We start from the raw sequence: 18,335 nt of genomic DNA on the forward strand, positions 1-18,335 counted from the left end.
CATTCCAAAGTAATTTTCACTAGTTACAAAAAGAGATGTTTTAAATGCATACAAGTAAATGAAGATGATTTATCATTATTCTTTATTTTCTAATATTCCTCTAATACTAGATTTGGAAAAAAACTACACAATTCCTTCCTCTAGTATTAAAAAAGAGAAAAGTAACAAAAAACAGAAAAGCCATCTCTTAAGATCTTATATAAGTAGGTATACAACAATCTCCCCACACCCAAACTCTAAATGTGTCAGAAGACAGAAACTGAGTCAATTAAAAATAAAAAATAAAAAGACACTTTTTTTTTTGTTTTTAATGTTTATTCAGTTTTGAAAGACAGAGCGTGAGCAGGGGAGTGGCAGAGAAAGAGGGAGACACAGAATTGGAAGCAGGTTCCAGGCTCTGAGCTGTCAGCCCAGAGACCAATGAGGGGCTCAAACGCACAAACTGCAAGATCATGACCTGAGCTGAAGTCAGTTGCTTAACCGACTGAGTCACTCAGGCGCCCCAAAAAAGACAGCTTTCTAAAAAGGTAGTAGTGAGCTAACCGTTAGAAGTTAAAGCCCAAACTAAGAAAACCTGACACAGACCTACAGTAAGCAAGAAATAAATGCATGAGACTTCAAGTCTGTGTCTGTCAGTGATTCTCATGAATTACTTGACTGAATTTCTTGTTTAGAAACTCCAAGTTTTCCCTCATTTCTGTAATGCTGTATTTCTTTCTCCATTTTGTCTTACTTAGACTTCTGGCTGTTTCCTGGTCTTATTTTCTCATGTATTCTCTTATTCCCTCTTCATCTCTGTTATTGTCAACTCTTGCCTGTTTTCCTGTTTTAAAGACCCTACTTGACCTCTGGATTCTGAGTAGAGCTTGTTTGTACATTTTTCTTTGGCTTTTTTGGTCCTGGATTTTAATTTTTAAGGCCCGGTGTTAGACTTGCACATAACAACTCCAAGAGGTGGCAAAATCTCTGCTGAGTATGACTAGAAAAGTTCATTTAATTTCAGGCCCTGTCTGAGGTCTGTGAGACCCAAAGTAGAGAGGCTCAAATAAATAATCTGTTACAATAAAACAAGTATCTTAGAATTTGGAAGAAAACAGATAATTTCATTTTGTCTATACACAATCCTTGCTGTGCTAATGCAAATGATTCAACAATACATTAGTCCGACTATAAAATACACTGACCTCTATCTTCCTATTAGCTTTTATGTTAAATATTATTTGACTCCCAACACTTGAGAGAAAATGAACTTTTCTAAATTATGAAGTAGCTGAGGTGTTGAAAGGTATGTATTAAATGCTCTATGAAGTAACACCTGATTTTCAGAACTTACTCTATTAGAGAACTAGGGTCCAAGTCAGACATTATTATTGTCAAATACCTTAAAAGATATCTGTATATATACGTTTATTCTAGTATATATGAAACTGTACTTGTTAACCATAAAAGAAGCTGCTTCTTAATTCTTGTGATCAATTGCTTTAACCAGTTAGTTGTTAAAAGAGCTGATACTAAAAATTCATTGGTGGCTGATGTGGGTTCTGAAAGACCTGAAAGAATTTTTAGAATAAGTGGGTACGTAAATCCTATTAATAACTTTGTAGCCATTGCAATGATATTTTGAGAATACAAATACTTAAGCCCCAACTTTATACATAATGAGGACAAAATATATATGTAAAGAATTTAGACATCATCCAATTAGAAGTGTGGCTGATGTTTTAAACTCTAAATTCTAGAACACAAATAGAATACATAAAAGAAGGGGGGGGGCTATTATTTATTTATACCTTAATTTGCTCCAAGAAAAAAAATTCAAGGTGGCTGAGTATTGACTTTAGTTTTGATTCCTCAAGGACTGTTATTTTACTGAAACAACTGAATATCTGATCCCCATTAAGGAAAGAATTAGTGTTAAATTAACTGGACTACACACAAAATATTAAATTTTATAATCCATCTGGGATTCACAGTCCTGCTTTTAAAAAACAATGATGTTAAAAAAATACCTTTTTCTTTTTTTTTTCAACTTGATTTTCTCTTTGCTTTTTGCTTTTTTCTTCTCCTCTTCTTCATTTACTCCTGTGTATTGAGGGGAAAGAATCAGGACACCATGAATCTGTACACTAATATGGTATGTATACAGTTTTTCCACTTTGGTTACTGGTTGATGAATTTTATTGGTTAGGATACTGCACTTCTCTTGTAACAGTTTCTCCTTTCTTGTTTTTCAAATTGAGGTATAAGTTGACATATAACATTGTTTATTTTCAGGCATACAACATAATGGTTTGATATTTGTACACATTCCAAAATATTTGCTGTAAGTCGAGTTAACATCTGTCACCATGTTACATACATACCAACAACATTTTTTTCTTGTGATGAGGACTTTTAGGATCTACCCTCTTTAGCAACTTTCAAACATACAATACAGTACTATTAACTACAGTCAACATGCTATACATTACAACCCCATGACTTATTTATAACTGGAAGTTTGTAGCTCTTTTATTTATTTTTTAAATATTTTGTTTTTAAATAATCTCTCCACCCAACATGAGACTCAAACCTACAACCATGAGATCAAGTGTCCATATTCTATCCACTGAGCCAGCCAGGCACCCCGGTACTCCTTGACCAGCCTTATCACCTGCCTCTAACAACCACAAATCTTTTTCCTTTACCTCTGAACTTGGCTTTTTTATGTGTTTGTTTCTTTTTTAGATTTCACATATAAGTGAAATCATATAGTACTTGTCCTTCTCTGACTTATTTCACTTAGCTTAATACCCTCAAGGTCCACTGATTATTTTTATTTATTGAGAAGCTTATAAAAATATTACATGCTTTTTATAAAAATTTCAACTACTACTAGGTACATTAAATAAAAAATTCAAGTACTCACTGCTAATTCCTACACCGAATCAATGTCAACAGTTTGGTGGGTACTATTTCAGGTCTTAAAAAACAAAACAATACAATCAAATACAGCCTTTTTTTATTTTTTTTATTTTTTAAAGTAGGCTCCATGCCTAGCCTGACGGGGTTTGAACCCATAACCCTGAGATCAAGAGTTGCATGATATACTGACTGAGCTAACCTGGTACCCCTCAAATACAGGTGTTTAAAATTTTCTTTTTCAAACAAAATGAGGATTATGGTATTCTAGGATGTTAAGATCACAGGACTGTAAAGAAATTTAATAATATTTATGTCATTGGTACCCTAGAAGGAAAGAATATATACTACTCTCTAACTTGTTTCTGAAATACACAATTTGGTGTGTTTTCTGTTAAGCTTGCTCTCCATACAACCAAATATGCACATACAATCACTTATACAAAATAGTTACAAATAAGTCCCAAGTTTTTCTCTTTTTTGAAAGATGGATAAGTGATATTTTATATGGCATATAAATACAGTGGCATGTATAATATTTTGCAACTTATTTCATATTTGTCAAAAATCAGTTGCACAGAAAAAAAGTAAGTTGGACTTCTGCTTCTGGGAAGAGGAGCAAGTGTACTTTTCCTATTTCTCCCAGTAAGTTCAACTAAAAATACCAGACATTGTAAAAACAAACATAAAAACTGAAAAGTAGGGGTCCCTGGGTGGATCAGTCGGTTGAGTGCCCGACTCTTGAATTCGGCTCAGGTCATGATCTCACAGTTCATGGATTTGAGCCATCTGTCAGGCTATGAGCTAGCAGTGCGAAGCCTGCTTGGGATTCTCTCTCTTTCTGCTCCTCCCCTGCTTGTGCTCTCTCTCTCAAAATAAATAAGTAAACTTAAAAACAACAACAACTTTAAAGTAGAAACAAGACAGACTAGCTATGGATCTTGAAATCCAGAGAAAGACACGGGAGTGAGTTCTGTGGAATTCTTGCTTCCTTTAGCCCAGACTTGGAGCTGAAGAAGCTGGCAGCTTTGGCAATGTCAATACAGGTACAGATAAAAAGATTTCTCTAGCCTAAAGACCAAAACAGAGACAGCCTAGTGACAGATAGGTTGTAGGTAACAACTGCCCTTACTCAAGCCGAACACCACAGAAAAAACTGGCACAACCCCCACCCATGTCAGCAGACTCTGAGTGAGGAACCTAGACATTTCCCCTTATCAAGCTGTGATAAGATCTCCCAATTCCTCAGCATGAGTAGTCTAAGTAGGTAACCAGGACCTTTATCACTACCCAGTAAAGAGATCTCCACTAATAGTGTCAATAAAGACCACTTGGGAAGCCTTGACTTCTGCTGCCAGCCAGTAGTAATGAGGTACCCCTCCCATCTATGCTGAAATGATGTCAGAATATATCTAAGAAAGTCGGGGCACTCATCATCACCCAGTAGTAAGTAACAAGACCACTCCCACCATGGGATACCAATGGGGAGCTGGAACTCATCCCCTCACCCAGCAGTAACAAGAAGCCATGACCACTTTGAGTGTTGGCAGAACCTAAGTGAGGAAACAGAACCTCTGTCTCCCCCTGGCAATAAAAAGTCACTTTCTCTTCTGGGGTGGTACCAAAGAAAATCATATAAAAGACAAGGTTTAAGGAAAGCCAACGTTTCATAATACAATATAAACATGTCCAAATTTTGGTTGAAAAGAACTCATCAAAGTCCAGAGATCTTAAATTGAATGAAAAATGAAACAATCAATATAACAACACCACAATGAGATTATTTTTAAAATAATCTAAAAAAGATTTTAAAGTAGTCATCATAAAAATGTTTCTAAGAAACAAAATGCTTGAAAGAAGTGAAAAAAATATGAAAGCCCCCCAAAATGGGACAAAATCCAAAGAACCAAATAAAAATTTTAGAACTAAAATGACAATAAATGGAATTAAAACACTCAGTGGATGGGCTCAATAGCAGAATGCAAAGCACTGAATAGAAATATCACTGAATGGGAAAACAGAACAATAGAAATCACCCAATCTGAGCAATGGAGAAGAAACAGATTTAAAGAAAAGGAATGAGACTTGGGGATCTGTGGGATAGTAACACAAGATACAATATTTGTGTCACTGGAGACATAAAGAGTATAAAGAAGGAGGGGCTTAAAAAGTACTTGAAATCCATATCGAGATATGAAACTTAAACTTTTGAAAACTAATGAAAAAAAAATCTTGAAAACAGCCAGAGAAAAATAATGTATTACTTATATGAATGAAACAATTAGAATGAAAGCAGATTTCTTATTAGAAAGCATGGAAGACAGAAAGAAGTGGCCATTTTTTAAATGCTGAAAGAAATGTCAACCTGGAATCCTCTACCCAGTAAAAATATTACTCAGGAATGAAGGAGAAATTAAGACATTCTCAGATAAGGAAAAAGTAAAAGGATTCGTCACCAGCAGACAGACCCTAGAAGAATGGCTAAAGAAAATTCCTTAAATGGAAAGGAAATGATAAAAGAAGGAACACTGGAACATCAAGAAGAAAGAATAGAATAAGCAAAAACCTGAGTACAAAAGGCTTTCCTTCTCTTGAGTTCCTAAATTATGTTTGATTGTAGAAGCAAAAACTACACCATTGTTTCATGAGGTTTTAAATGTATGTAGAGAATATATTTAGGACAAGTGTATTGTAAAGGAAAGAGGGTAAAGGGACATAAAGGGAGGCACGGTTTCTACTCTGCTTGTCCTGGTAAAAAGACAATACCAGTAGATTGTGGTAAATTATGTATATATAATCTAATACCTAGAGCAACCACTAAAAATGCCATATAAAATATCATAGAAAAATTAAAAAAAAAACACTATGGACACAATGTGTCTTTGACACTACAGAAAAATTATATGCAATTCTATAGGTGTTCCAGTGACACATAGATAAAACTAAAAAATGTTCAAGTAGTAATCCACAGGAAGGCAGAGAAAAAAAAAAACAAGAACGAAAAAAGAAGAATGAAAAACAGAGTGAACAGAAAACAAATAAAAAGTGGTAGGATTAGCTCTAACATATAAAAAATTACATTAATGTAAAAAAATACCAATTAAAAGAAAGTGGTTGGTAAAGTTGATTGAAAAATATGATTCACCTATACACTGCCTACAAGACTCCCACTTCAAAGAAAAAGATATAGACACACTGAAAATAAAAGGATAGAAATGGATATGCCAAACAAGCATTATCAAAGGAAAGCTAGAGTGACTGTATTAAGATCAGATAAAACAGACTTCAGAAAAAAGAAAATTACCAGTGAGAGAAAGGGCCAAAATAATGATAAAAGTTTCAACTCACCAATAAGACATATCCTAAATGTGGATGCACCAAACAATAGAGCTAAAAAATACATGAAGCAAAACTTAAAGGACAAACAGACAAATCTACAATTCTCTCAACAATTAATAAATACTACACATAAAGTCAGCAAGAATGCAGAAGAACTCCACAACCATCAAACAATAGAATCTAAACAAGATTTAAAATCACTCTACGCAACAAGAGTAGAATACACATTTTTTTCAAGTACCTACAGAACATAGACCAAGACAGAATATATCCTGTGTCATAAAACAAATCTTAACAAACTTAAAAGAACTGAACTCATACAGAGTTATGTCTCTGTCCTTAATGGAATCAAATGAGAAATCAGTAACAGATAACAGGGCAATTTCTAAACAGTTGGAAACAAAACAACACTTTTAAATAATCCACTGGGCAAAGAGGAAGTCTCAAGGAAAACAAAACACACTTAACTGAATGAAACTGATATATATTAAAATTTGTGTAACACAGCTAAAGCAGTGCTGTGAGGAAAATTTATAGCACTAAATGCTTAGGATAGAAATGAAGAAAAGTTTCAAATTGATTATATCTTAACTTTGATCTCAAGAGCCTAGGGGGAAAAAGCTAAATAAATCCAAAGCAAGTACAAGAAGAAAAATAATAAAGCACAAGAATTAATAAAATTGAAAACAGAACAAAAAATTAGAGAAAAAGAATGAAACAAGTAGCTGGTTCAATAAAATTGACAAATCTCTAGGAAAAATGTGAAAGAAAAAAAGACACAAATCATCAATATCAGAAATGAAAAAAGGGTTACCACTACAGACCCTATATACACCAAAAAGATAAATGAAAGCTATGAACACCCTACAAAAATAAATGTGACAACTTGGATAGTATGGACCCCTTTCTCAAAAAGCAAAATGCCACAACTCACCTAACGGAAGTAGATAATGTCAATAACCCTTTAACTATTGAGGAAATTGAATATCTAACTTTAAAACTTCTAAAAAAAATCTTCAGGCCCAGATAACTTCACTGAAGAACTCTACCAAACATTTAAAGAAAAATAAACACTACTTTCATACAAATCTTATGCAATTTTATCCAAAAATAGAAGAGAAGGAAATTTTATCAATACTCTATGTAACTCTTACTCTGATTTCAAAATTAGACTAAAATAGTACAAAGCAAGAAAACTACAGACCAACATCTTTCATGAATACAGATGGAAAAATCCTTAACAAAATATTAGCAAATAGAATTCATGGATACAAGGCTGGTTCAATTTTCAAAAATCAATTAATATAATCTACCACATTAACAAGCTAAGGAAAAATCATAATATCATACTGATCAATGAAGAATTGGCAAAATCTGACAACCATTCTATAATAAAAACTGTAAAAAAAATGGGAATAGAGAGAATCTTTCTCAACTTGATAAAAGGCAACTACATAAAACTTACAACTAACATTACACTTAATGGTGAAAGTTTAAGTGCTTTTGCCCTCTAGGATTAGAATCCAGGTAAGAAAGTCATCTCTCACCACTCTTTCTCAGTACAGTACTATAAGTTTTAGGTATGGCAATAAAACAACAACAAAAGAAAAAAAAAACAAGAAATAAAGACTTATTGATTAAAGGAGAAAAATAAAACTATTCCCATTTGTAGATGATATGAGGGTTTACATAAAAAATATCAAGGAATCTATAAAAAATGAAATAATTGAGTTCAGCAAGGATATAAGAGAAATAGACACAAAGGTATTGCCTTTCTACACACTGGTAATAAATACACAGAAACAAAATTCAAAATACACCATTTAGGAGATAAATTGCCTGCTGTAACCGCCCAGTTGTGCCTGTCCACCAGACACCCACTCTCGCAAGAAGAAGCCTCTCTTCACTGTGCTCAGTCTCTGCATCCCTCCTTTGATTGGGTCAGGGGGCTTATTTCTCACAAAAACTACACAGTAATCTATGTAAACAAGTCAAAGACCTACATAAATGGAGAGACAGACTAAGTTCTCGTATTGGAGACTCAACATAGTAAAGATACCTATTCTCCCTAAACTGATATACATGTTTAATGCCATTCGTGTCAAAATCTCAGCAAGATTTCTTTCTAGACATAGAATTATTCTAAAAATCTATATGGGAAGAATAGACAGTAGTTAAAATATTTCTGGAAAAGAATAAAGGGGGAAGAATAAGTCTACTCAATTTCAGGACATATTATATAGCTACCATTAATCAAGACTGTTGGCGGTGGTGGAAGAACAGACACATAGATCAAGGGAACAGAAGAGAGAACTCAGAAACAAACCCACACAAATATGACCACCTGGTTTTTGGAAAAAGTACAACAGCAATTCAATGGAGGAAACATAGCTTTCCAACAAAGAGCGCTAGAATAATTGCTTATCTTTTTTTTTTTTTTCAACGTTTATTTATTTTTGGGACAGAGAGAGACAGAGCATGAACGGGGGAGGGGCAGAGAGAGAGGGACACAGAATCGGAAACAGGCTCCAGGCTCTGAGCCATCAGCCCAGAGCCCGATGCGGGGCTCGAACTCACGGACCGCGAGATCGTGACCTGGCTGAAGTCGGACGCTTAACCGACTGCGCCACCCAGGCGCCCCCCCTTTTTTTTTTTTTAACGCTTATTCATTTTTTGAGAGACAGAGAGAGACAGAGCAAGAGTGGGGGAGGGGCAGAGACAGAGAGGGAGTCACAGAATCCAAAGCAAGCTGCAGGCTCTGAACTGACAGCACAGAGCCTGATGTGGGGCTCGAGCTCACAAACCGTGAGATATTAACCTGAGCCGAAGTTAGACGCTTAACCGACCGAGCCACCCAGGCGCCCTAATAATTGCTTATCTTAAGCAAAATAATAAAACTTGTCCTAAATATCTCATCTTCTACAAAAATCAACTCAAAATGAATCACGGACTTAAAGTGAAAATGTAAGACTACAAAACTTTTTGGGGAGAGTGCAAAAGGTGATTTTAAAGCATGGGGAAGGACCGTGGGCAGAGAGAGCTGCACTGGGGTTGTCAAGAATGAATGGTTATTATATACCATGGACTTGGAGGAGGTAGAGTCAAAAGGTAAGTTTTCAAAAAGATTTTCACATGCTAAAGACTCACAGACTACTGGAAGCCTAACTATTGTCAAACTAAGGTTGTTTTTCTCTCTAGAAAAGCATTAAGACAGTAGGGAGTTCCTGGATTTAAGGCTATTGATGGAATTGCCTTTTTCTTATAAACTGGTGGAGAGTCTAACCAGTTTAACCATTTGTTTTTTGTCCTTTCTTGTTTTGGGATAGCTGGGAGTATCCAAGGAATACCATACATGTACTACCTGGGGGGTGGTATGATAGCTTGTAAAAAAAAGTAAAGGGGACCATCTTTGGGATCTAAAGATAGGAAGAGTTCTTATCTTTGACACCAAAAGTAATCTAAAAAAGGAAAAATTGAGAAATTGGACTTTATGAAAATTAAAAACTATTACACTGTTCAAGACCTATTAAGAGGATGGAAAGATAAGCAACATATTAAGAGAAAGTATTTGCAAACCAGATATCCAACAAAGGACTAGAATCTAGAGTACATAAAGGATTCAACAGTAATGAGATGATGTTTAACATCATTAGCAATCAGGGAAATGTAAGTTAAAATCACATTGAGATATAACTTAACACCTATCAGAATGCTAAAATTTTTTTTTTTAAGTTTATTATTGGAGGGAGAGCATGAACAGGGGAGGGACAGACAGAGAGGGAGAAAGACTCCCAAGCAGGCTCTGGGCTGTCAGCATGGAGCCGGGCGTGATCTCCAGCTCAAGAACCCTGAGATCATGACCTGAGCCGAAATCTAGGTTGGATGCTTAACTGACTGAGTCACCCAGGTGCCCCTATCAGAATGCTTAAAAAAAAAAAAAAAAAAAAAAAAAAGACAATATCAAATTCTGGTGAGGCTGCAGAGAAACTGGGTCATTCATACATTTTTGGTAGGGAAGTAAAATAGTATAGCCACTCTGAAAAACAGTCTGGCAGTTTATTAAGAAACTAAAGATACAAATACCATAAAACCCAACAATTGTACTTCTGGGTATTCATTTCATAGAAATGAAGATTTCTGTTCACCCAAATCCTGTTAATAGCAGCTTTATTTGTAATAGCCCCTAATGGTACACAAGTCAGATATCTTTCAGTGGGTGAAGAGTTAAACAAACTATGGGATATCTATGTGATAAAACACTACTCGATAATTAAAAGAAACAAACTATTGAAATATGCAGCAACCTCAGTGAATCTCTAGAGAATTACAGCTAGCTGAAAAAAATCTAAAAAGATTATATACTATATGAATCCATTCATAAAACATTTTTGAAATTACAATATTACAGAAATGGCAAATTTTTGGTTGCCAGAAATTAAGAAGGTAGTAAGGACAAGAGAGAAGTGGGTGTGGCTTTTAAAAAGGCAATATGAAAAAATAAATAAAAAATAAAGATTAAAAAGGTGATATGAGTGATGCAAATATTCTGTATCTTGACTCTACCAATGTCAGAATCCTGGTTGTGATACTATACTACAATTCTGGAAGATATTATCATTGGCTTGTAAAATTATAAAATTGGCTTGTCAGTTTCTAAAACAGCCTGCTAGAATTTTGATTGTGTTTAGTTTGAATCTATAAATCAAGGGGGGAGAAATGACATCTTAAAAATATTTAATCTTCTATTCCATGACTATGGTATATCTTTTGATTCATTCATTAATTTCCCTCAGCAATGTTTTATATGCTTCAGTCTTGTGCATCTTTTAGTCAGTTTATCCCTAAATATTTCATATTTTTAATGCTATTATAAAAGGTGTTTTTAACATTTCAGTTTCTGATTGTTTATTGTTACAATAAAGAAATACAATTGATTTTTTGCCCATTGATTGATCTTATATTCTACAACTTTGCTAAACTTCATTCTTAGGTTATTAGGTTCCAGAAGTTTTCTTTGGTAGATTTCACAGGATTTCTACCTAGACAACTATGTCATCTGCAAATAGTTTTCACTCTTTGTTTTCCAATCTGGATGCCTTTGATTTCTTTTTCTTGGCTTAATCTTCACCACAAAGTTGAGTAGTGGCTAGAATCTTCACCACAAAGTGATGAAGTTGAGTAGAAGTGGGAAGAACAGGCATCTTTGCTTTGTTCCTTATGTTATGGAAACATTCAGTCTTTTACCATTAGGTATTATGTAATCTTCCAGTTTTGTTTTGTTTGTTTGTTTTTTTTTTTGATGTCCTTTATGAAGTTGATAAAGTTCCCTTCTTTTCCTAGTTTACTATCAAACTATCAGAAATAGACAGTGGACTTCTTTGAATTATTTAAAATACTGTAATTATCATCTACGTGTTCTTTTGTAAAGAGCTGTTAAAAATGATGAATTACATTGTCTTGTTTTTGAACGTGAAACAAATCTTATACTATTGGGATAAACTTCACTTGGTTATATTATCATTTTCACGTATTGTTGGATTTGATTTGCTAAAGTTCTTTTAATTGCCTAAAATTGCTTAAAATTCTGTTTGTGCCTGTGTTTATAGGAATCTCTACTTTTCTTGTAGTTTCTCAGAGGAATGCTGGTCTTAAAAATTGAGTTGGAAAGTTCTCCATCATATTCAATTTTTAAGATCTTATGTAGAAATGGCATTATTTCTCCTTCAACATCTGGAAGAATTAGGAGAGAAGTCATTCAGCTATGGAGTTTGCTTTGTTGAAAGTTTTTAAGCTAACCATTTAACTTCTTTAATAGATGCAGGCTATTCAGTTCATTTTTTGAGAGAGTTTTTATAGTTTGTATGTTTCAAACTAATTGTCTATTTAATCTAAGTTGTTCAACTTATTGGCATAAGGTTTTCCACAATATTCCCTTATTTTACTATCTGTATAATCTGTAGTATTATCACTTATTTCATTTCTGGTATTGTTTCTTTGTTTTGTTTTTGTTTCTTTTCTTTTGTTTTTGTTTTGATTTTTTTTTTTGTTTTGATTTTTACCTGATCAGTTTGGATAGCAATTTTTCAATTTTATAGATCTCAAAGAACCAGCTTTTGGTTTTACTAATTTTCTCTATTGTTTTCCTATTTTCCATTTCAGTGATTTCATCTCCAATCTTTTTTTTATTATCTTTCTTCTGCTTACTTTGGGTTTCATTCACTTTTCTTTTTCTAGTGTGTTAAAGCAGAGGTGAAGTCATAAATTTGAGATATTTCTTCCTTCTAATACAGGAAGTTAGTGTTATAATTTCCTTTAGGTACTGTTTTATGAGCATCCCATAAATATTGTGTTTTTATTCATTCAGTTCAAAATACTTTGTAATTTCCTTTTGCATTTTTTCTTTGACCCAGTGGGTTATTTAGAAGTGTTAGGTTACATATATTGAGTGAATTTTCCAGGAAGCTGTCACTATATTTCTAATTTAATTTCCTTGTGGCTAGAGAATATATTTTGCATAATGTGAACCCTTTAAAATCTATCAAGGCTTGTTTTATAACACAGAATAAGGTCTATCTAGCTAGACATTCTGTGTGAACCTGAAAAAAATGTGTACTCTGCAGTTGTTGGGTGAGGTGTTCTATAAATATTAAAAAGGTCAAGTTGGCTGACAGTGTTATTCAAGTCTTATATCCTTTCTGATTTACTGTCTACCTGTTCCATCAATTATTGAGAGAGGCATACTGACTGACATCTACAACTGTACTTGTGAATTTGTTTATCCACAAGGATTTTCCGTAGTAGTTCTATCAGGGTTTGTCTCATATAGTTTAAATTTGTTATTAGGTGCATAACCACTTAGTATTCATAAACACTTAGTATTCATATGTCCTCTTCATTAACACTTTTATCATTTTAAAGCAACCCTCTTTATCTCTAGAAACATTCTTTGTTTTGAAATTGACTTGATCTGATATTAGTCACTTTAGCTTTAGCTCAAGATTTTTTTTTTTGTAGCTATAATAAGCTCAGAATGACTACTGTAAACATGCCCCTTCCCAAAGTTATAAGAAACAAAGCAAATACGTAGCTATGGGAACAATAACCTCTTCCGTTTAGGAATGATGGATAAGGAGTCCACTGACTAGATTATATAGAGAAATTACTTCTAATAAAAACAAAACAATCCCAGAATTTAAGACATCTTTTTTCCTGGCTACTACCCTTAGGAACTAGCAGTGCTTACGATAATAGTGTATGAGAATTCAAGCACTGAAGATGAAAGTTTGATTTAGACAGTTCAGTGTTTCTATACTACCATTCTTAAAACTATTCCACCTCTATTTATTGAAGGTCTTTCTGAGACAGGATATTGAAATGTACACAGGCATAGGGAAAAGAATTTGAGTTTCTGCAAAACAGGAATTTCTTGGTAAAAGATACAAACACTGGAGTAAAAAATTGAAGGCAAAAGCCTCCTTAACACTTAAATTTTTTAACGATCATCAAGAGTGGCAGTCTCTTGTGTGACATACAGAAGTCGGAGGATATGATCCTGTGTTTAGAGACAACTCTGTAATAATAAGAAAAAACCGTCCAGTAGTACCTGCAGGGTCAGATACCAGATTTTTGTCTGCATATGTCACCAGGTTTGTAGCTACTCCAGCTGCTTTTAAATACTTGACTAGATAGTTCCCAACCTAGATCCATTCATCTAAATTTCCCAATCACTGCTGTGACTTCTAATCAACTACTTTGCAAATATCTTTTGTAGTTTTCTTATAAAAAGTACATTTTGAGCCAAACAGAGGTTTATTTCAATTACCCCATGGATTCATGTAAGCCCTATCTTTATGAACCCTGAAACCACCAGTGTAAGTCATTTACTTGAATCTGATTCCAGCAGTTACTAAAGGAAATAACAAATACAATTATGGTAATATGCAAATATCTCATTTTGGCATTTTTTCCTGGGCAGTGTTCAGTATCAACCATCTTTAAATGATATCAAGTATGAATTTAACATAAAACTTTTTTCATGTGTATTTATTTTTGAGAGAGAGGGTGTGAGGGTCTGAAGCAGGCTTTGCACTAACAGCAGAGAGCTCAACGTGGGGCTTGAACTCAGGAACAGTGACATCATGACCTGAGCCAAAGTTGGATGCTCAACCGACTGAGCCACACCTAGGCACCCATGACATAAAACTTTCATTTATTTATTTATTTATTTATTTATTTATTTATTTACTTATTTTCATAAAACTTTCTTAACCAAACCAAACCATCAAAATAACCCCAAACCTCCAAATTTGTCAAAATATATTTATTTTCTGGACTGAAATAAAAGAATATCATAAAATATTAAGGGATGTATGAGTAGAGGAACACCTCCTAATTACAGGTAAATAGCTAATTAATATTAAATAACACTAGGTAAAATAGAATGAGAAAAAAAATCCATACTCTTGAACTTCTTGGGTCCTTTGTAAATAGTAAAAATTTACCTTGACTTTCTGTATATTCTAATATAAACAGGTCTTCAAATATTTGCTACTATCATATACAATTCCAAAGGAAAGTTTCTCAGCAAGTTTAAAACACAGTATAAAACCTTAACAAGTTTCCTAGAGTATTGTAGTGTCACTAGACAGTAAGCATTTTCACACATAAACATACACATACACACATTGTGAGTCAATAAGATTGTATAATCCTCATCAGACACTGATTGTTCAATCTTTCCCTGTTCACAGCACTGGTAACACAATTTTAGAACGCTGTACAGGTTCCAGGTTGTTGATTATAATAAAACTGCAATGATTGTACCCATCCATGTCAAGTCCTGCTCTCACATTTTCTAATTTGTGTAAAAAAATTGATATATTTGTCATTTAGACTATTTTCTTTGTTTTAAATGAAAGATTATTTTCTTTTAATTCCCTAAGTATATAAAATGCATTGAAAAATATACAATATAATAGAAATAAATACAAACAGAAGCAAAAAAGAACATAACATACAAAAATAAATTTTGGGTTTTATTTTTTGGTGACATTTATCTCTCCTCCCCTTTATGTCTCTGTTTCATGAAAGCAGAACAACTAATTAATGTAAGCACATTAAAAATTCTTAGCTTTCTCCTGGCTCACTATTTTTATTGTCATTAAAAACAAAAACAAAAAGAAAAAGCACACACACACACACACACACACACAAAACTTAGTCAAGATAGTTGGTACAAGAGCTCCCCACCTTGAAGAACCAAGGCAGGATTCAAGGAACCCTCAGGAGTACTAAAGGATATGGCATGAGAACTCACCATCAATAGGTCAGTGTTTTACCCTGACCCCATCAGACATCCTGAGCAGTAACAGAAAGTTATCAATGGAACTAAGAACCACAACCTCTACACTCCCTTCTTCCCTGTATTTAGGAACCAATTTATTATTTATTTGAGTGGCAGGAGTTGGGGGCAGGGGGGCACTGGGCTTCCACTAGATAACCATGAAATAAATTTGCATCCCCTTAAAAAATGTTTAATGTTTATTTATTTTTGAGAGAGAGAGAGAGAGAGAGAGAGAGAGAGACGGAACATGAATGGAGGAAGGTCAGAGGGAGGAAGACACAGAATCTGAAGCAGGCTCCAGGCTCTGAGCTGTCAGCACAGAGCCCAATGTGGGGCTTGAACTCACGAATGGTGAAATCATGACCTGAGCTGAAGTCGGACTTAACTGACTGAGCCACCTGGATCCCTTTTATAATACTTTATTACTGAAATCTGCATGATATACAGGAATGAGCACTCTCCTGAGTGGGAGTCATGATACCGGGAAACAAGTTCTGAGCCTCTAAGTGACCATAGGCAAGTGTACCTTTTTAAGAAAGAAAATCTACATTGAGTCAGTCATTTTCAGCGTGAAAGTAAGGGAAAGCTGATTTGAACAAGGAAGTTTTATCCCTTCCTGGTGATTATGGTATGTTAACTCCCTCCCTTTCCTGCCAGGGTAGATTTGTCCCAGGTGTTCATATTGAAAAATCACCTCTAGAATAAACCTCTATTCACGATGACAGTGTACTTTATCCTTCAAGACTCATATGGTGAAGGAAAAAAAGTGAAGAACCAAAAGACTGGATAATCTCCACGGTAGCAGAGCAGCACACTACAGTGTAAACAGTATAGGACCAGTAGGCAAGAAACAGAGATCACGGTGCTGGCTTCACTGTGATGTTAGTCACTTGGGAGTCATCTGTCTTCAGTTCCTTTTCTGTAAAACTAGGTTTAAATTATGTGTTTTCTAAGAGGATTACTAATTCTCAAGTTTTTGTTTTTGTTTGGTTTTGGGATTTGGGGGGTGGCGGTTTCTGTTTGTTTTTTGTTTTTAGACACAGCAGTGTAGATGGATGGGGTAGAAACTGTCCTTGTGGAATTGGCAATCTTGGGCTTTCTCTCCTAGAATCTTCAGCTTTGCTCCTTCAGCCTGCTCTCTATGCCTGGTGCCTGTCTTCCTGAGATCTCCTTTACAAGTGACCTAGGGACTCCCTTCCTATCTCCTCTACTTCCTATAAAGTCTTCTTTCTTAGGTATATTCCCTTACTTTGGTAGAAACCTCTGGAATCAGTGCTCTCAGAAAGGGTATGTGAGAGATAATTTTTTTTTTTTTTTCATTTTGAATGTCTGCCAATGCCTTTATTCTATTCCACACTTGGTTGATAATTTGGTTGGGTATATCATTCTAATTTGGATACAACTTTCCTTCAAAAATCTGAAAGCATTATCCACATCTACTAGCTTCCAGTATCACTTTAGAGAAGAACAAAGTTATTCTGACTCCTGATTTTTTACCTATGACTTGTTTTATCCTTGACTCTGGAAATTTCAATTATATTCTCATTTCCTATGATATGAAATTTTGTAACACTGTGCCTTTATGTGAGTCTAATTTTAACACTGTGCTTAGTACTGGTTGAACCCTTTCATCTGGAAACTAATGTCCTTCAGTTCCTGGAAATTCCTTCTCTATTCTTTATCTGGGACTCATGTGAATGAAGTATTTCCTAGACTGATTCTTCAATTGTCTTAACTTTTTTTTTCCTCCCCTTGTTTTGCTTGTTAGATTTATCTTCCATCTCTGTTAAGTACTTTATGTCTGCTTCTTTTTTAATTTCCAAAAGTTCTTTTGCTGATTTGTTCTTTTTATAGTATCTTATTCTGTTTCATGGGTGCTATATCTTATCTTTCTATAAAACTGGATATTAATGATTTCTGTTTTTTTCTCCTTTCACAGCCTGTGTATCCTTCAAGCTGACTTTTTTTGTTCATTGGTTGGTTTTAGTATCTATATTTCACTGGAGAGTCTTTCCTCAGAAATTTAGTGCTTGATGATTGTCTAAAAAGCTGAAGCTTTGAGCAAGCAAAGCATGGAAATCTCAACTTAACTGATAATGTGACTATGTCATGTCTTTGGTCATTATCTTTATTTCTTTTTTCTTAGACTGGTCAGATCTCCCAGAGATAGATCTTCCGATCTTCTGCCTGGGTGATACATGTCTGGGAACCAAACAGGTGAAGATGGCTGGAAGGTTCTCACCTTTAACTTACTGTTTTTATATGTGTTTGGTATATCTCAGTTTAAAGACCCTTTGTTTTACCTGTCTAGAAAACAGAGCTGCAATAGCCTACTGAGGTAATGGAGGGAAGCCATCTGGCTTCACAGAGTAGGGAAAGGTAACTGAAGGGAATTACTTCAGATTTTTAACCAATTCCTCTGTTTTTAGCTTTACTGACATCCTCACAGAGGTACCTAAGGATACTCATTATCAAGTTGTCTGGGAGTTTTAAAATGTGCACTATCAGGTTACTCCTCAGATTTCCTATTATTAAAGGACTGAACTTTCTCAAGTACGCAGTCTGTTGTCACTAAACCCAACTGCTTTTCATAACTGTGTTACTATTGCTTCCTACCTCATTTTGTCTTTGTGCATTTATGTTTTTTTTTAAATTCTTCCATTATCGTTTCAGTGGTGTTTCAGTAGGGAATAAAATCAAGTATATATACTCAAGCAGCTACTTTTACTTGAAGCTGTATATACTCAGCCTT

The 18,335-nt window shown here is 34.4% G+C and overlaps 1 protein-coding gene across 1 annotated transcript in view; it reads right to left on the minus strand.

Annotated features, from left to right (window-relative positions):
* SREK1IP1 (SREK1 interacting protein 1) overlaps nt 1-18,335 on the minus strand; it is a 43,645-nt gene that overhangs the window by 2,938 nt on the left and 22,372 nt on the right. The window contains exon 4 of the mRNA XM_047087089.1: nt 2,010-2,082. Within this exon, the coding sequence (XP_046943045.1) occupies nt 2,010-2,082 (73 nt within the window). The remainder of the gene's footprint in view (nt 1-2,009; nt 2,083-18,335) is intronic.

Source organism: Lynx rufus, unplaced genomic scaffold (assembly GCF_022079265.1).
Source record: "Lynx rufus isolate CCGP_SWC_20201006 ecotype Redwood Valley unplaced genomic scaffold, mLynRuf1.p SCAF_1, whole genome shotgun sequence".
Classification (NCBI taxonomy): domain Eukaryota; kingdom Metazoa; phylum Chordata; class Mammalia; order Carnivora; family Felidae; genus Lynx; species Lynx rufus.